Genomic DNA, 20,336 nt, shown 5'->3' with positions numbered 1-20,336 from the left:
CGCGAAGCGCTCGCTCATATTCGCGCGCGGTAATCAAACAAAACAGCTGAGAGCGTGTGCGCTACACACGCGGCGGATAACATAATATTACCGCGGCGAAAAAGCCAGCCAAGTTTGCAAACAAACGGGAACAAACAAAGCAATATATACGTAGCAGGAATTAATTAAAATCAAACAAGAGCACGGCTTTTTGAAGGGTTTGATGACTTTTATTTATCAGTCATACAAACAGTTGTTTGTTTCCAATTAAAATAATATATACTTTCCATCAGCAGGCATATGAAACATACCGTGTCTGCGCGCCCTTCTCTATTATGGCTATTTTTTATACATCGAGGCGCTCTCTCATCTCTCCAGTTTTTATTCAAAGTTCGTATATTTTTTTTTTACAATTTTTGCGATCACCAAAAGGGGGAACAATCAAGTGTGTAGTTAATTAGTTACTGACTGAGATGCTGGGGTTTGAGATTTTTTAATCATGCACGTACACACTGGTCGAAACGAACAAATAATCACTGTTGCTATTTCATTTTGCAGTTATGTATATAATAATCTATGGCTGAAAGTCACAGTTTTTGTCTCTAATACATAATTTTTTTTCTTGCATTAAAAGTAAAAAATGTAGAGGTTTTAAAATCCAAACTTCACGTCCGAAAGTTTTCCCCTTTATGTACACAGAGTTCTTGTCAATCGATCGGAGAACAGAGCGATTTTTGCATGATTTTTCTTATTCTCTCTCCACAAAGATTTAAACGTGTATTAATTTTTCTTTATTCTTTCCTCTAACAATATACATAGTGGCATTGGTCAAATATAAAAACATTGAGCGTTTTTCTCGTAAGTGTGTGAGAGTTATTTTGTTCCGAACCCTGGCGACATAATTTTTAATCCAACAGAAGCTCATTGGAGTGAAATTCACCAAGAGCTTTTAATATCTTTTGCGTCACAATATATAGAGGCCGAATCGAAGAGCTAATCAATCATCTTCGGGTTAGGACAAAAAGGTTTTGAGATGAGACAATATCAATGTGTGGCGATCCGCGTCCAACACGAGATCGCTACCATAACATACTTTTTGAGTTTTTTGGTCAGCGTTACGATTTAAGCACTTCTTTTTTTTTGGAACTTTTAGTTAGGAGGAGGGAAAGGATGTAGCAGGGAAGGGCGTTTTCTCTCCTAATTAAGGGCAATTACAGGGCTGGAAACCGTTGACCATCATTAGGAAATCAAAAATTCCGATGGCCTTTTAAAAATTTTAGTGGTTTTCATCAAAGTGATTAGAGGATATTATGTTTGAAATCCTCATGACAATGGCCACCAGAATTTGCGTTTTCATATCTCATTAGGCTCGATGTGTACGACTGCCAACCCTTTGAACGGTCATCAATAACCGCAAAAATGTGCGCAGTGGCGAACTGGCACCCGGTTCAGCAACGTACTTTTCCAAGTGAAAATGTCGAGTTTATCAACCCTTCTGCTGCTGTATTTACAGAGCGTTGGTCGGCAACAGAAAACCACAGATGCGATTTACGACTCGGCAAGAGAGAGTTGCCGGCCGGCCGGGTGAAATAAAACTCGAGACGTTGCACGTACGGAGAGTTCATGCGACCACCACTTTGGAGGAGAATAAATGCGCGCTCCTCCGTGTTTTGTTTAAATGTTAACGAAGGAGAGGAGGCACTTAAAGGGACATCAATCCAAGGGCGGATTGCGTTGGAAATGGCTCCAATTAAAGGACGGCCGAGCTTTTACGGTTATCGATTTTCGTCCGCGGAATTTAAAATGGCAACTAAAAGGGGATCAAACGGGAATTAGTCGTAGGTCTCGTCTATTACGGGCAGGGCTAAATTTTTTATTTTGGGACGGAAAGGGAGGCTGGTTTTAATTATAGAAAACGTAAACCTTTCGCGGAGAGAATTCATTTTACGGCGTGCTCTTTCAATAAAACCGTGGGATTACTCAAACGCTTTTACGTTAATAAGATTTTTATTTTTTCCCGTCGGCAAGAGTGCGGCGACGGTGAACGGGAGCTGAGTGATTTTCATAATACATCTTGCTCGCAGATTAAAAATCGCGCGCTCCTCTCATATAGAAAATGCGCGTGTGTCTCAAAAGCAACAAGTTTTGGGGGCGCGCGGCATATATAAAAAATTAAAAAGTTTCTCTCGTGTACAAGAGAAGAGAGGATATTAAAAACGTGCTCTTCACTGCGGATTTCTGTCGCCAACTGCTCATCGTCTGCGCGCAAAAAAAGATATAAAACATAAGGAGCCAAAATCTGCAAAATCAAAATAAAAAAGTGACAGGAGAAGAAGAAAAGTGGTGCTGGAGGAGTTGTGAGTGCCGTTGGTTTCGTATAAATCCTCTTTCTTTGGTTTGTCATATAATCAGGGATGAGAATTATAGTCAGAATTGTTGTAAAATATTTGACGGTTGCTGGAAAATACCAAATCCCTCTTTTTCTTTAAAAATACTAAATAAATTAAAAGTGAAATTTTCGACACAATATTGATTATTATTTGCAACTAATAGTACGTTTTAGTTGCGATTTTTAAAGAAATATTTTAATTGCAGCCAACAAACTAAAATTCTCATCCCAGCAGGTAACAATAATAAATGCAACAATAATAGTGAGACTACTCGCTAGATAGAGAGAATCACGCACGCTCATGTGTACAAACAACGAATCTCCCGTGGATCACTGCACTCACTATACTCTTTCTCTCTCATTGAATAATTTTGCTCGTTCGCGGCTGCGGACGCTGCTCCGGTGGCAGCAGCACAGTAAAGACACCGAAACACTCACACGCATCAGGTTGAAAGACTGCTCGCGCACTCAACGGGGCCCGTTATACTCGGAGCTCGTCGATAGAGTTCGCCAGGTGGGACACCTTGCCGTGCAGGTTGGCCTTCTTCAGGGTGGCCGTGTTGCCGGCGGCCGGCGAGCCCTGCTGCTCTTGCACGTGCGTCCGCGAGCGCTGCAGCGTCCCGGAGGCGGTGACCATGACGGCCGGGGGCGGCATCCCCCCGGTGGCGGACAGAAGTTCCGGCGGCGGGGCGGCCGCCTTCGGAGGTGGCGGCGGCCGCGGCAGGGTGTGGTGGTGGTGGTGGTGGGGGTAGTAGTGGGCCGCGGGCAGCACGTCTGCAAACTCGGGGGGCGGCAGTTGGGTCTGGCCGCCGCCCCCGCCGGGGTCGGGGGGTTGGTGCTTGCTGGTCATGGCGGCGGCGGCGGCCGCCAGTTCGAGCTCAGCGCCGTGCATGCCGGACATTTGGCCGCCGTTCTCGTTGCGCCGCTTCACCTCGACCTTCTGCTTGTCGCGCTGGTAATAAACCCCTGCGAAGATGAGCACGTTGAGGATGAGCAGGGAACAGCCGATGGCCACCGTGACGGACAGGGCCGTCGAGTAGACGGCAAAGCCATCCTCAGGCTGGTCGCCGTTGTCCGGTGTGTGCAGCGACTGGACGTTCTCTTCGATTTTGGGACTCGAGGTGACCCTGGTCATGACGGCCGCCGTCAGGTTGAAGCCGCCGCCGCCCTGGCTGGGCACGGCCGTCCCGCCGGGCATCAGACTCGAGATACCTGGCCAGATCGACTTGGGCAGGGACGGAAAGTAGCTGCGCTGCGAGGTTTCCGCCTCGTCCTGGCTGTTGAGCAGGTGGTGCGACGCGGGGATGTCCGGCCCCCCAGGACGGTGCAGGTCGGGCACCAGGTTCAGCCAGAAGGACAGCCGGTGCGCTCGGTAGTGGTTTTTCAACTTGGGCTTCGTGTCTGTAACAAGACAATTGGAAAGATAAGTTTTAGTTTTGATAATCTTAAAAAAAAAATAGAAATAAAAAAGAAATAAATGAGAATAGCCCTTGAAATATATAAATTATTGAAGGTTTTTCAAAAATAAGAAAATGCCAATTTTTAGCAACGTTCACAGAACGATTTATCACTTCAACAAAGTGGTGTTAACGGTTAAAGGAAATGAAGAGATTGGGCTTTTCCTCGTTGTGAAAATTTTTATCTATATTATTCTTGTATTAGTCAGCGTGCTCATGAAATAGGTTGGTACTTGAATTTCTTAAATTTTAAGATTTAAATTTTAAGTTAAAATGTGTGCGTGTGTTTTTTTTTCAATTTTGCTGATTTTTGTATTTTTCTTGCTCATGATATGGGTCGCAGACCGTGAACAAAATTGGTATAGAGCCGTTTGTTTTTTAATTAAAATAATTTTCGCATCAAGAGTAAAAGTCCGACCTCTACATTTCAATGATCATCTCCTCGAGTGACAATTTCTTCAAACAGATTAAGATTAAAAGGAAATTTTTTTCCTTAATTCTATTAAAAACAATAAAAATATGCAATATTTTGTTTTGTTTTAAACGTAAAATATTTAAATTATAAGATGCAATTGATTTGGTACCAAATATTATTTAAAAAAAAAATGTGAATAAGTGCCTCTGAAAATTTTATTTTATTTTATTTTTAAAATTTGGCTACCAATTTGCTTGAAATTCAATTAGGTATTTAGAAAAAAACTGTATTTCCTAGTCGCATTCCTTCCTCAAACCAAATAATTGTGTGCATTTTATTCAAAGGGGCGAAACATTCGCTACTAGTTCTTCAAGTCTGAAAAGTTTAAAACTCAGAAATGTAAATATATCATAATATGCTGCTTGAATATTACTTTGCACTCACTCCACATTAAATATGGCAATACCTAATAATAGAGGATGATGTATTTGGGCAGAGAATGCCCGGTGGTACATTAATAAACACAATTTGCAACTAAAGGATATTAAATCGAGCGCGAATTGAGTTCTAATAGGATTAACGCATTACCTAATTGCCATATAATGCAGGCTAAATGTTAAATTTTAGCTGAACGGGGGGTATAAGTTTCTGGCTCACATGCGGTTGCAGGTCAACTCTCAAGGAAACGGAATTTTGGCTTGCAAAGTTTGAAACGAATTTTGTGTAATTTGATGAATGGCTAATTCCCGTGTAGCCCTTTAGAAATGAATTTTCTTTGTTTCCCGTTCTTGTAATAGGCCGTGTTGAGAGCACTTCTTGTATAATACGCGCGTCCGTTTTGTCTGCGCCCGTTATTATATATTCTTCTCTCTCTTCTCGCGCGGAGAGTAACAAGTTCGAAAATGAGTGTTAAACGCCAGCTGTTTAACAAGGGAGAGAGCAACAAACTTTTGCGCTCTCATGAATATTGCAGAGTGCAATCAAAGTTTTAATTTTTCGCCGAAACCCCGAGTCGTTTACGACTTTGCGAAAGGTGCGTGCAAGATATGGGAAGGGACTTTCGGAGAGAATTTGCGGAAATTCCCGTGAGGCGAAATCTCATCCCTTCCGACAAGCGCTGCCTAATCCAGGCTCAATATCCTGGAAAACGTTCCCTTTCCAGCGAAATTCCCAGTCGACGCCAATATCTCCTCGCACTCGCTCTGCTGCGCGAATATTGAAACGGGTGTGGGAGTTTGTTTTGCGCGAGGAGTAGCGGCGGCACTTGAATGTTGAAAAGCTCTGCTGCCGCTCTTTGTGTGCGTCTCCGTGTTGTATGTATGTCATTTGAATTCAGCGAACATTGTTCGCCCGCAATATGTTATACACACACATATACAATTTTTGGCGCTCAATCAAAATGAAACTCATAAAAATTGCGCAAACCCGCTCCTAAAGATAAAAGTAATATCGGGCGAGACCCCGAGGTCTGCCCTTTTTCTCTTTGAGAGAGAGAGTGAAATTGATTTGCTCGAAAAATTACTCGGGTGCATTATGTTTCTGGCCGGCGGAGAGTGCAATAAAACCTTCGGAGAACATCACGCCCGTACTTTATATACCGGTCTCGGATCGGAAAAATCGTGCGCGCCCTTAAAAGTTTATTTCTTATATCCTTATACAGCAGAGTGGTAGGCAAATTTTATGGCCACAGCAACTCTGCTGCTGGTGTATCTCTTTTTGAGCCCGAGAATTTCGTGCAAATCCATAAGCCCTTAAAGTTTCGGGTTATACGCTCGGGTTGGTTTGTTTAGCAAGTCGGCGCGAGGGCTCTCCAAACTGGACCAACTTGCTCTTTTCAATTTGGCCGTCGTGCCCAGCAGCCGTGCGCCGCACCTGCGAAAGGGTGCATGCAGTAATTGAAGAGCGAGCACTTTCCAAGAGTCGCTCTTTGACATTTCGCTCTAATTGGAATACTAGACAAATTACGGCGACTACAAATTACTTCCTCAATAATTTAATTGAATTGCGGCATTCGGCCTTGCGGCCGAGGAAGTTTGTCTTGTTAATTTACAAAGCAAAGAAACAATACCCGAGAGGACCAAAACCAAATAAAACGAACCTCAATTACTCTTTGTTGACAAAAAATTGCCTATAAAAAATAAAAAAAAATTGCTAAATTTAGTGATAAAAATAAATTTGACTTATAACGATTTATGGAACATTATTAAAAGAAAATCTAAGTACTTTTAAATATAAACCGAATTAATTTCTAAAATTTAACTTTTCTTATTTTTTTTTAATATTTGGCTAGCGAACATAAATTATTTTTACCAATAATATAAAAATTTCCTGTTATTAAAAATCATAACAGTTAATAATATTTTAGAACATAAATATGATATTTATTAATACTATGGGGGTTTTTTTTTGGTTTGGGCTAGTTGCATAAATAAATTTCCTATCCTATCAGAAACAACTGAGCATCGTCATTATTCATAACTAAAATAAATAAAATATTTTGAATATGTATTGTAAAAAGCATTTAAAAACTCTAAAAATATTTAATTTAAATCAATAAAAAATTTTCTTTCTTTAAACTAAAATTTTGCTTGGAAAAATAATCAGTTTTATTAAATGACAAATTCAATTTTGAATACTTCTAGGCTAAATTTGAATTGAAGCAAACTGCAATTAGTAAATTTATAGACTAGCGCTACACAACGAGGTGGTTGATAAATGATAAGGGAGAGCAAACGTCGTAAATTCCGGCAGGCAAGCAAGAGTTGACCTTATCGCTCATAGTAGCTCATCCTTGTTTGAGAGGAGAGCCCTGCCCGGTGCTATCTTTGGGGGGAGAAGCGTTTGTGTGCATGCAACTGGCAAAGCAAAGCAAAGATATTCTCAATATGTTTGCGAATTTACCAATGCCGAGGTACTTCTTGTGCACGGCCTCGTAGGGCGGCCACTCGATGTTCCTGAATCGATTTCTCTCGCTCCTGCCGCCGTGCAGTATCGCCGCCGCGTCTGGCTCGAGCGGCTCGTTCGGGTTCCTGTGTACACATTATCAAGAGTGACAAGGGGTTACCTCTGAGACGCTCCTGTATTCTTTACGCGAGACACACTCACCCCGTGCGCGCGAAATTGCTCCAGTAAATCATGACGGCCTCCGAAAGCTGCACCTCAGCCTTTGTGTAGTTGCGAGGGAAGTGCGAGAGGCCGCCCACCAACGGCGCGCCAAAGATGTAGGGCAGCTCCTCGCCGTGCACGCACCCCTGCCGCTGAAACACAAATTCGCAAAATTATTCTCGCTGCATGTTGACAAGACTGGTGAAAAATGGTCCCACTTCCTTTGTGATATAACAAGCAACTTGTTATGCATAAATGTCATGTTCCCAAAAGTTTGCAAAATTACCCATTTTATTTTGTTAAATTTTATCACAATCATTTTGATACAATTGAAAATAAGGACTTATTTATCAAATAGATACGTGGTGGTTTTTTGTTGTCATTTTCTCAATGACGACAATCTCAGTTTCACTTTTTCCCGTGAAAACATGAACCCAATTTTTTAGCAATATAAAATAAAAGTTATTTTACTAATAAATGAAATAATTGAAAATTTATAAATTTAATAAATGAAATAATTGAAAATTTATAAATTTAATAAATGAAATAATTGAAAATTTATTATTACCTTTTCTTAAAATTGAACAAGTTATATCAAATTTATTATTGCAGCAATAATAGCGAGTTAATTTTTATGCACATATTTAACAACTATTTTATCAAATGAAATACGAGTGTTAATAAATAACCAAAACAGCATTATGAGGAAATTTACTTATCCAAAATAAATTTAGCAAAATAACAAAAATCGAATTTTTTAACAACAGTTGAAAGGATACGTTTTAAAGGAATTTTTGTGCGATTTCTTGGTGCAATATAGACGCGATAAGATGCTGCCCGCATTTGAAGCTTAAAGCCAGCCCGTGTTTGCTGTTAGTTAATTAAATCAGTCTTGTGTAAATTTTGGGTTAACCTCGATTACAAAATGTATTCAAAATGTGGTAAAGCGGTAGTTAATGTGACCTTCTCTCCCACAAATGTGGACTGATGATTAATATATAAAGCTTGTCAGCCTAAAATTGGTTGCAAATTGTCATTAAATAGATTTTGACAAATTTAAACGAGGCTTAATAAACTCGTTTAGCTTTTTACACTTTTCAATGTTAGAGCAGCCTTCAGTAATGATGGAAATAAAATATTTAAGAAATTTTGAAGTAAGAATTTCCACCATTTTAAAGAGAAGATTCTAAAGTAAAAGAACCTATCTTACCATAATCCATTAAATTTTTTAGTTTAGACTAGTTTTAAGATTTTGACAGCTTTAAAAAAGCATTAAAAAGTGTATATTCGAATCAAAACGGGAACACAGTTATAAATTTTCTGTTGGTATGCAAGAGCAAGAATAAATATTTTTTAATCAAAGAAGAAACTTTTTTCAAAAAGTGTTTCGTAAAAATATGGAATTTATTAAATTTTTACATTAAGCCACTATTTTAGGAGGTGAAAGCAGCTTTTCCTGGAATTCTAAATAATCTGCCAAATTCAAAGAGATTTTTACCCGGAAAATTCGTTTTTGACACATTTTATGAAGTCCTTTGACACAAAAAGAAACCAATTTTAGATTGAAATATGAGAGAATCGGAGCTGGAAAGGAACGTCGCTGCGCGAGTTTAATTAAAATAGTTGGCGTTTAATTTGCAAAACGAACCCCTACGCGTTCGAAGGGGAAGTTTCTGTTGAAAAACGAGTGCTCTCTCATGAAATTAATTGGATTTCTCGAGATTAATACACATTCAGGCCGGCGGCGTGGTACTTGCTCTCTCCCATCTCGTGTAGCAAACTTTGTTGAGCAAAAGTAAGTGTTGCACGCCACGATGATAGCCGAGCCACTCGTCTCTCTCAAGTTTTTAATTTATCCTTACTTTTCCGGACGGCTCTCTGCTTATCAGGTCATCATCGTCATTAAGGACGCTACGTATTGTGAAACTTTGCAAATCAGTTCAACTTGTGAATTTATTATATGAAGAGCGAGAAGCACAGCACAGTTTTATAAATGTATGAGAGGGCTTTTTGCGTGATTGCCTCGCTCGCCCGCCGAATATTGTGCACTAGTTTTTTACTGCCAACTTTACGGCTTCATGCGCGAAATTATTTATTTGAGTTTCATGTGCTCTCTGGTGTGTCCCGCTATACAAAGTTTGATACACACGTTGAAAACTTGAGAGGACTGAAAGTTTTTGAGCTATTTTACTATTCAAATATCGATTCGGTGGTGGAAAGAGAGAGAGAGAGCTTTTTGCTTTCTGCATAAATTAAGGGCTCGTCAGCAGAGCGGGTTGGGTGCGTGAAATGAGAAAAGTCCGCAAACTAGCATTTCCACCTTTTTACCCCGGCTCACATGCAAGAACGGCCGCTCGCTCTCTCTCCGCGTTTTTAATCATTTCCGCTGATGAAAATGCGCTCCAAACGAGAGAGAAAAGCAAATAGCAAAACCCAGAGCCCAAATCCATGCAGCGCATAAAACTCTGTAAAAATACAAACACCAGACCGTCCTTAATGCATCAATGGTGATCTATGTCATCCAAAGGGAATATTGGCTTTTTTGCTATCAGGAATTTTTGGTCAGTTTTTAAATTTCATGTCTTTTTTTTAGCAAAATTTTTAGGGTTGATTTTTTTATTTAAGATTTTTGATAATTAATAAATTTATAGTTATTCCTAAATTTATATTTTTTATTTTATTATCTGATGAAGATATGTATTTAAAATCACTAGAATATCTTTTTGTTCTTTTTAGCAAAAAATTGTAGTTAAATTTAATTTTTTTTTTTATTTTGTAATCACCAACATTAAGTCCTTAAGGTATAAGATAAAAATCTTAATGATACGGCGGCTAATTCGACTATTTGAATGAATTATACTTTACATTATTAAAAACTAGAAACTTTCTATTTTATTTAAGCAAAAACACAATTTTCATTTATCAATACTTAATTTATGTAAAATCATGTTCAATTCAGTTGATACTAAATATTGATTTTAAATTATACAAACAAATAGCAAAGCTCTGAGCCATTATTGGCGATTACATCAAAAATATAATATTCGGTTTTTCTCCTAATTTTATTGCTAATGTCAAAAATTTAGGACATTCAAAGCAAACTGCAAATTGGACAGCGAAATCGCTTGCATAAATTCCAATAAAAAGAAGCAAACACAAAATTATTCCAGACGCGCGCCTTTGCAAATGATTCGTGAGCAATGGACGTGATATAAAAAAGTGAAAAAGTAATCTGGGAAAAAGCATTTTTGTCTGACCTGAGGGAAATCTCCGAATTTGGTCTGGTAGTCGAAGACGTAGAAAAACGAGTTGGAGGGTCTGGAGACGGAGTGGAAGTCGCCGGTGCGCACGAGTGGCGCCACCACCTGCGCGTCTCCGAGGGCCTCCATCGTCTCGTCCCTGATGTTGATCGGGTGCTGCACGGGTCGTTCCCAGTCCGTGTACTCGTTCACCACCGTCGCCAGGATCTCGTTCTGGTGATACCTGCCGACACGAATTGAGCCCCCGGAAGAGCTGAGAGTCACGACCGTCACTTTTATTATTTAGCGCCCACCTGTAGGTGTCCCTGACGAAAGCTTTCAGCAACTTTCCGCGACGCTCGCTTTCGATCCCGTACTGGATGTCTTCCGCCGCGAACACAAAGTACGCCTCGGCGCGCACCACTCCAAACAGCAGATCGTACCTGAAACCAGAAACAAATACACAAGAGGTTTATTACCGTTTTTCTTATTCTCACAATAAAAATAAAATAATAATAAGTTAAATTATTAAATTTTAATTTTCTCTGATCTGAACAAATATATTTAAATTTTTTTTAAACACTAATAAAAATTCACTGAAATTAATATTGAAGATATAATTTTCAATCACTCCAGTACAGGAGTGTAAGATGCAACTTAATTGCTTATGGAGTGATCAGAACGGCGATGGAGCTTGTGCGAATTTTTATGAGATAGGAAAACAATAAAAGCATGGAATTGCACTATTTTTGTTTTAAATAGAGATAATCGCACTGTGTAAATTGCTTTTGAATTTTTTTCATGAGTTGATTACATTAATTTCCACGGTAATTTTGACTGAAATTATTTTAATTCTGTCTGTTTTATTTTATATAGCGTAATGTTTGGATAGCCATGCTATCACGCTTGCGGCTGGGTAAATAAAAAAATACCAAATTTGTTTGTATGGCCAACCCAACTAATCTGAACCATCGATATGGACTCGTTTGCTCACAAATTCAAGCAATTTAATTTCAAATACTTGTTATTTTAAAAATATTTTCATTGATAAATTTTTTTGTTTTAAGTTGAACTGATTTGTTGTTATTATTTAAATAAAAGTCACAGAGTGTGATCAAAAATGGAATAAAATTCTGTCTCATTTAAATTTAGTTTTGCAACAAAAATTAACAACCAAATTTTATCAAGAATAAATTTTTATCTTTATTGTGCCTTGTGCCCAATTTTTCTCAAATTATTTTTTATTTATTGCTCCATTACTACTGTTTTATTTGTATTATTTTATTCATTTTAAATGTTCCCATAATGCATTTTGATGATGAAATAAAACCCAATGAAAATTATTCAAATTAGCCACAATAAAATTTTATATACATCTCCTGTTGCAACCAGCGTTTAGCCAGTATAGGCTTCATAAAAAGGGAAAATATAAATAATTTAAATATATATGAATAAAATATTAGGAAGTTCAAACAGGATTGTATCGATCATGACTATCAAAAGTCAAATACATTTAAAAAATCATTCAATTATATCTTACTGACGTGCACAAATATTCATACAACGCATCCAACATTTAATTAATAATTCTTTGTTTGATCAAGATGAGTTTATCCGTTTATCCTCAAATTATAAATTTTCCTACAATCCACTCATCCATTTTGAAGCTGCGAAATCCAACTCTTTCCTTTCATTTTTAATATGGCTGATCAAACATTGAACGGGAAAGCTGGAAAAGCGGGGGGTTGCAAGTGGCGCTGAACTAATATTTATACTGCGCCGCGAGAGCGGATTTATTCAAAGCTGCAACTACTATGGCTCGTGTTTCCCCAACACAGTTATCTTAACTTTTGTAACAGCCGAGACTATATGTCATTTCCCCAAGATCAACAAACAGGGAGCGAATAAGAAAGATGCGGTCCAATTTCTGGCTTTTAAGTCCATTCGAGGGAGGCGGGCCCACATTATGTGAGGCCTTTGTGCATCGCTCATAAAAGAGAACGACGGCAGTTTAATGCAAATAAATTCCTTCCTCTTTTTGTGTCGGGCTGCGATTTGTGCACGGTGACTGGAGTCGCCGCCGAGTTAGTTCGACTCTATTCACCGGCAGCCGAGCGTGAACGAGGGGTATCAGTGTCCTGCAGCCTGCGCAACATAAATGCCCCGCTTGTTGCATAACTTTCGTTTAAACGCTTCCCGTCGCTTCGGTTGGCTCGCATTATATTAGCACGGACGGACTTCCAACTCTCACTAGGGTAAATTGCAGAATGGAATTGCGGAGCGGAATGGATCTTGATGTGATTATTATCAACGCTCGTTGACTTTGAGATCGTTTACACGTCGATTGGCAGACAAAACTTCTTCTTTGAGATTCTGCGCTGCAAAACTTTGACTGCGCGAATTTAGGCGGGCGAGGAATTGAGGTGAGAAGAAGGTGTAAATTCGGACGACCGTCCTAACATCTCGCTTTGAGGATTGCTCAACTTGGTAAACTTGTTTTGAACACGCACTTGGAGTTTGTGAGTGTCTGCTGGCGGGAGAGGGGTGATTTTTTTGCCTGTTTTCACCCCGCAGGCCTTTCAGGAAAGGTTAGGGGTTTCCGTGCCATTGCGGAACACAAAGGAAAAAATGAGGAAGATTTAGGAGGACATAAAACAATGAATAATTGATGAGAGCGAAAAAGTCGTTTTTGGAGAGATAATGTTTCATTTTTGTGGTCTTGTGGCAAAAAATTGGATTTGAAAAATAGGTGATCACCAATTTTTAGAAATAAAATTCATAATTGAACTCTAGCTCATGTTCTTTTTTATAATTGAAATTTTTTTGCATTATTTGGAATCAATATCTTTGACATTTAAGACATTTTTAACATCAAATCACAAAATTTATTTTATAAATAAATTTAATTTCACTTTCAGATAATTTTAAAATAATAAAAGACATAAATTTTTCATTTCTTGCAAAATTAGAGTAGCCCATTTTAAATGTGTTACAAAGTATCAAGAATAAAAATTTTACTCGCTAAAAATTTGTTGTTTATTAAAAAAGCGGCTCTGCTTCGACCTTATTTCATAAGCACTGCTCGCTGACCAAGTTTTTCAACAAGGAAAAAGCACGTTTTCTTCACTTCCATATCTTCAAGTGCCAACTTCTTCACTAAAAAACCTTTTCTTTTAATTTATCACCTTTTGTTGCTTGACGTTTTAAAAAGTAGGTCTGCTGTATAACTGTTTTAATCATGATGTGAGTAACCACAACAAGATAACTAAAAGAAAATGATGTAAAATTAATTTACTAAAAATATACTCAAGTATATATTTGGTCAAAAGATTCCGAAAATGATGCCAAAATTGTCACTCTTTAAGGTGTTTATAGAATAGAGTGGAGCAATTTCAACCACAAATCGTGCAATTAAACAGCAGTTCTCTTTCAAGAAGGTCCAACAATTTCCTTGCAAAAGACCGCAGACGCCGCGGTCATGAAAAATAGTGGCGTTCATTAACATATCCTCTCCTCGCCTGCTTTGGCTCGAGACAAAAACGCTGTCTTAAAAGCGGCGGACAATATTGTTTTGCGCAATTATTTTAAAAGTCTCTCGCGAAATAACTTTCAATTAGGCGACTTACGCGGACCATTTCGCCCCACTCGTTTTGGCAATAGCGCAAATTTCAAGAGGGGCTTATATCTCCCGCTGGCGAGAGAGAGAGGCTCTTTCACAAAGTCGGATTAAAGAAAATGCGCGATGAAGTGGCAAGATAAACACCGGCTTAATTGGATGAGAGAAAAATAGCAAGCGAATATATTCTCAAACAAAATCTTGGCGTCTAAAACACTCCCATCGACAAAATTGTTCCAGCTCGCGTATTACTCATTAGGGTCAGATTACCCTGGGCCTGGGTGACCTTTGCATTAACATCACCAAAGAGAATTTTGCAAAAGTAAAAAAAAACCTTTTATCATTATTATTTTTTTTAGTCAAAATTTTGGCTATTTTTGAATAAAATTTAGCAAGGAATCAAATGGCTATTTAAAATATTTGTTTTCACTTGTGACTTTTTTTAAAATATGATTTCGCATTATTTTTATTTTTTAATAAATATTGGAACTTTAACCTAAATTTTAAAGGATTGTTAGAAAATTGAAAATTATTAGAGCTTGAAGCAACGAGTTCAAATAATTTCAGTTTTTTGCAGGGAATAGGGACAAAATGCTGAAAACTTTTTAAATTTATAATAGATTATTGAGATTTTTCTTAAAACCACTGAGAAATCTGAAAGTTACAAACCTGCCGAGTCGGTCGATGTACTTCTTTTGCATCATCTCCTCAGGGTTGACACTGGAGGCGCCGCTGTTGCCGCCGCCGATGCCACTCAGAGTGTCCAGGATGGCACCGAAATTGGAGTTGACGCGTTGCTGGCCAGGACTCCACGTGTTGGCCATCGGCGGCGGCGCGTCGATCACCACGCCATCCACGCTGGGCCCGAAGGCCGTGGCCGCAAAGTGGCCACCAGAAACCATGTCCAGGGCGCCGTCCTGCGGGTACAGCGGCGGCGCCGGCACGCGCATGATGGCCTCCAACGGGCGGTCGCGCAGACACTTCAAAACGTGGTTGTCAGACACGTCGACGCTGCAGTTGACGCTGTTGGCCACGTGGCGCGCGAACTTGGACGGGTCGGCCACCAGGGCCCACGGGCTCAGCGACGAACCACTCATCAGGATGGCGCGGTGGAACAACATACCTGCGAATTAGAAGAAGAGGCTGAATTAATATTGTTTTATTTAAAAATGAAATTTTATTCATATTATTTGCATTAATTAAAATAACTACATAAAATTTATTTATTATTTAAAGAAAAGAAAAGAAATATTTATTTCTATACAAAAAAACAATGAAAAACCTTTACATAGTATTATACACTTTTATTTTTATTTTAACAAATTAAAAACAAATAATTCTATTCTATCTGAAAATTAAAATATATAATACATATTTTTTATTTTTTGTAAAATAAAATGCAAAATGAAAGTGGAATCATTTTTGGTTTAATTTTTCTTTCCCTCATATAGTGAAACTAATAAAATATCTGAAGGTAAATTAAGTTTTTCCATTCTTTTTTCCTCATAAACTATAAAAAAATTTATTACAGCATCAAATAGGTTTTTAAACATGACTCGACAACCTTGTATTTCTTGAGGAAAAGTCTCGCCATAAATGTTTATCGCAGCAGATTCATTATTTATACGGCGGAGTTTGGAATTTTTATTTGGCGTAGCAACTAATTTGCCATTCAAAGGTTGGCGAACACCAAATTTGGGGTTATTACCAGGGATGTTTTGTGTGGCGGGACTTGTGGGCACGGTAGCCACCGCCTTAATCAACCTGCCTTTTATCATAGAGCCACACTCTTGTGCACTTTATACCCAGCTATTTTCAACTAATTTGAAAGTCTAATGACACATTTAAAATTTATGTGCGCACCCAAGTTGCTGGTTCACCTCTTTCTCTCGCACTCCCACGTCAGCCTTTCTTTTATTTTTGTAATTTTTGTGAATAATCTGGAGAGTAAAAAGGGATCATACTGGCTTGCAAAAACAGCGGGCGCAAGTTTTAATGAAAAATGACACCCTAATCAGGCGGCGGGCTTAGGTGGATTTTTTAACGAAGCAGCAGCGATCAGAATTAATGCCCAACGGACAAATTACGAGAGGGCTCTCGAAAAGTAATGCGAACTGGCTTTTTACCTTCCCATTATTCAAATTTTCATGGAAAACGAGAAGAGTCACGTCCGAGCTGTAACTCTTTCCTCCAAAAGTGAAAATTGAACAGGAGAGAGAGACTGAACGGACTTGATATCAAAGTTAATAAAATCCGACTTTCCGCCCGATCAGATTTTCGGAGAGGTTTTGCGTGGACGGCCCTCAATTGTGTCAGGACGAGAGAGCAGAGAACCGCAAAATGTCAAAAAGTATTAATGGTGCGCTGCTTGCGTAAATTTGGCCTCCTGCTGCTCGGGGAAGGCGCGTGCACCAACTTTTCACACTCATTTGCATATCAATGTAACACACACAGAGTGAAGCTTAATTAATAAATTGGTAATGGTGTCGGGGCGAAAAATTAATTAAATAACCTTCCGCACTTGTGCAGCGGCGGCAGCACTTTCTGCTGTGTGCCTCAAATGGGATTCCCTTGTTTGTCCGAAATTATGACTGAATAAAAAAAATTGTTATTATTTCTCCTTATTTACCCACAAAATAGCAAATAATCGAGAATGCGAGAAAGATAAAGGATTACAAAGACGTGTGAAAATGGTTTTTCAAATTTAAAATGTATTTTTTTTTCTATCAATGCCTTGTTGTGAATTTTGACGTTTTGAGTCAGAGTATTATTTGACACTAAAATCAACTTTCTTAGACTTTCCCCGGATAAAAGGTTTTTTAATTAAGGTATTACGACTATTTTGAAACTTAACACTGATTATTTGTAATTTTTCAATTATTATCAATTGTTATTATTATTAATTTTTTACAATGCTTCGGTAGTACATATTTGGTCACTTCAAGCAAATAATTTGATTTGTAGAAAAAAATCACTAATTTGAATGCGAGTGCTTTGTCTACTTCAAAATCTGTATCGTCATGCATATTTGAACACAAATAAAATTGAGACAATTTTTTTTAATAAATATAAATATAACAAATAAAAAAAAAAAATTAGGGTATAATATGACTCATCAGAAAAAAAATGACATTTTTGTGTATCTTTTGCTTGTTTCGTGTCTGCAAAGTTATTGTCTTTTGGTTTTGGTTTAGATAAGAATACAAAATACATAAATAAATTGAAGGAGAGTGAAAATATTAAGCATCCAAAGTATCCTCTTAGATTCAATCTATCCGATTTTCTTATTTAATTGATAACCCCTTTTGTTCAAAATTTAGTTTCAATACATCTCTAACACATTCATTAAATATAAAAATCTGATTTCAGACAAGTGAATTTCTGTTCAGCGACGGCGACCCGTCAAAAGTCCGTGCGTGGGCGTTTAATGAACGCGGGCTTAATTTGCTGGAGAGAGTGAGGGGGTGAAATGAGACGTCAGAAGAGAGTTGAGTGAAAACGGACGTGGCGCGCGATAAGTTGGCGGGACAAAGCGAGAGATACTGTTTGGGCAGCGAGTCGGTCGGACTTTGAAGTCGCGGCCGCCGGTAATTAATTTCAAGCTATTTCACAGAGAGCGGCCGTACATGTTAAGGAGATCTTTGTTGTTTCGCCGCCTGGCGATAAAGAGCCTGGAGTGTTTGAGAAAAAATCGATATGCGCGCCCGGCCGGGTGCTGCGAAACAAGCACTTGCTGCTTTTCGCACTCGGCCCGCTAATATGCAAGCGAGCGAAATTTGCGCGTCTGTGTAAATAAATCCTGGCAAAGCACACGCCGAATATCATCTGCGAAAGCCCTCGGCTTGCTTGCGGTTGCTGCCGCAAAGGGACCAGGAGAGGCGCCCCTTCCTCTAATCCTCCGTTAATTAGTGACAAAGGGTGGCGCCGCCGCTTACTCTCTCTATATCTCTCTCAAAAATAGTGAATTACGCTCGCTGCAGATTAAACGTGCCGCCGGTGGAAATGTATAGAATTTTCGATTGCGTCAAAGAGCAGAGTTCATTTCTGCGGATCGGGCCTGATAGTGACGGATTAATTCGCGAGAGATGGAACGTGATAAGTCCCTCTTTTTCACGGTGATTTTGATTTTACAAGTTTTTGCTCGCCAAACTTAAGTGGGTGCGGTTTATTTCGGACGTGTAGCATGATTTATACTCATTTGTGTTTGTGAATTGCAAAAACGAGGTTGTTTATGATTAATGGTTGTGTGTCACTTTTTGGAAACTGACGTTCCTTAGAGACCTCGGAAAGTCAAATAAGAGTGTGCTTCTAAAAATGGTGCTCTTATGGAGATGGCGTAGACTGTTTTTAATGCACTCTATGCACTATGAACTTTTACCAACCTTACATGAGAAACTCCATACTCAAATATTTGACTTTATAACATTAAAAAAAAATCACCAAGTAGTAAATTTTAACGTAATAATGATAAGATCTATAAAGATTTTGTTATATATTCAGTTATATTTTTATAGCAAACAAACATTATTAAAAAGTGATCAAAAATTTCTACCGTTTTATCATTTTAATCAACGAAGTATAAAAATTAAAGTGAACTATTCTTTTATTTTACAAAAATGTTTGCTCTGAATATTAAAACTAAAATGAAATACGTGAAATCAGACTTTCTGCCAGAAAATAATAAAAATATAAAACCAAAACCAAAGTTTCTAAAAAAGGCGTGAGCTTCAAGGAGACGTTCTTCAAAAGAAAAGCAGACCTGTCCTCGTTGAAATAAAAAGTCAATATAGAAAAAAACCGCCTTTCAAATATTGGTAATGAACTGCTATTTGAAGACAAGAAACAAGAAATAATTTTTAAAAAGTTATCAGTTTATAATTATTCAGCGTTCAGCGAGTTTGGGTCTATAATTTGGTATGTTGTAGAATTTGTAATTTTTTTAAGTTTTATAATTCATCTTAATAATTTTTTTATAGTAGTTTTTTTTCAATCTGCTGATTAATATATTTTTCTTGCTTGACGATCTTAAAAAAAATCTGATCAAGCGCCTTTTAAATAAAATATCTTTTCAGCGAGGGCAAGCCAGTATTTTCTCTCCATACATCAAGTTAGTTTCATTTAAATGTAACTCTCGGGTGAATAAAAGTCTACAGGATCAATGTTGGAGGGTTTATTTATGCGTAAGCGGTTGCGACACGCAAGGGAGAACAGTATGCAGAGGGTTGCTTTTGATACAAGCAAGATGACAGCGAACTCAAAATAAACACAATAAACTCGACACCCAATGGATGGATGAATGAATGAGTTGCTCGCTCGGTAATTGGTCTGACAAGTTTGAGCAATGATCTCTTCATCAAAGCACACACGTTGTGGGGGTGGTGTTGTTGGCAATCTCCGCGAACACACGCATATCTCTTTTATATATGCGAACAAAGGAAGAATCGCTCTCATTTCTCCACACAAAATCGATGTTGATCCGGCTTATTGTTCGGCCCGCAAATTGCCAGAGTCATGCGATGCCACCGAATATTTCCAACATGGAAATGAAACGACTCGTGTTCACCTCTCTCGGATTTGGTAATCTGCCTGTTTGTCAGCCAGAGGAAGCATATATAAGGAGATTTCACTCCGACGACGCGCTAAAAATTGCTTTTCACCTCTCGTTCGTCGCTTGCTTTCAACGGTGCCGGGGCTGGATTTATTGATTCCTTGATGGGGTGTGTATGTGAGTGTGCCGCCTGGTAATGAATAATGGAACAAAGAGCGCCGAGATCGCATCTTTTCGCCTCTCTCGCACTTTGATGCAGAAATTGGTTCGTTCCTTCGTGGCATACAATAGGTGTGGAAGAGACGCCGTTCGATTTGGCGGGAAATTGGAGTCGTCTAATTATATGTGACGGGGTGCGAATAATCTGCCGCACACCAGCCGCTCTCTCTCTTCTCGGTTTCCGATTAGAGACGCGCCACTTGCAAAATTGAAAACGTAGGAAATCTCTGCCTACGCTGACGAAGGGAAATTGCTTTTCCCGAACGACGCAAGAAAATAAATAAATAAAAGAGAGAGGAAAGACAACTTGTTCCGCCCTGTGTTGAATAATTGCTCATTTGCTCTTTTGACCTTTGCACCGCCGAATCG

The 20,336-nt window shown here is 38.6% G+C and overlaps 1 protein-coding gene across 1 annotated transcript in view; it reads right to left on the bottom strand.

Annotated features, from left to right (window-relative positions):
• Nucleotides 1-203: 203 nt before the first annotated feature.
• Nucleotides 204-20,336, bottom strand: part of LOC132203086 (neuroligin-4, X-linked-like) — a 57,391-nt gene continuing 37,258 nt past the window's right edge. The window contains exons 4-9 of the mRNA XM_059630548.1: nt 14,870-15,323; nt 10,899-11,027; nt 10,603-10,828; nt 7,346-7,497; nt 7,142-7,269; nt 204-3,769 (exon numbers count right to left, since the gene is read on the bottom strand). Of these exons, the coding sequence (XP_059486531.1) occupies nt 2,850-3,769; nt 7,142-7,269; nt 7,346-7,497; nt 10,603-10,828; nt 10,899-11,027; nt 14,870-15,323 (2,009 nt within the window). The 3' untranslated portion in view covers nt 204-2,849. The remainder of the gene's footprint in view (nt 3,770-7,141; nt 7,270-7,345; nt 7,498-10,602; nt 10,829-10,898; nt 11,028-14,869; nt 15,324-20,336) is intronic.

This window comes from Neocloeon triangulifer, unplaced genomic scaffold (assembly GCF_031216515.1).
Source record: "Neocloeon triangulifer isolate White Clay Creek 2 clone unplaced genomic scaffold, ASM3121651v1 ptg000017l, whole genome shotgun sequence".
Classification (NCBI taxonomy): domain Eukaryota; kingdom Metazoa; phylum Arthropoda; class Insecta; order Ephemeroptera; family Baetidae; genus Neocloeon; species Neocloeon triangulifer.
Note: the sequence above shows the minus strand (reverse complement) of the source record. Positions and strands in the feature narration are given on the sequence as shown.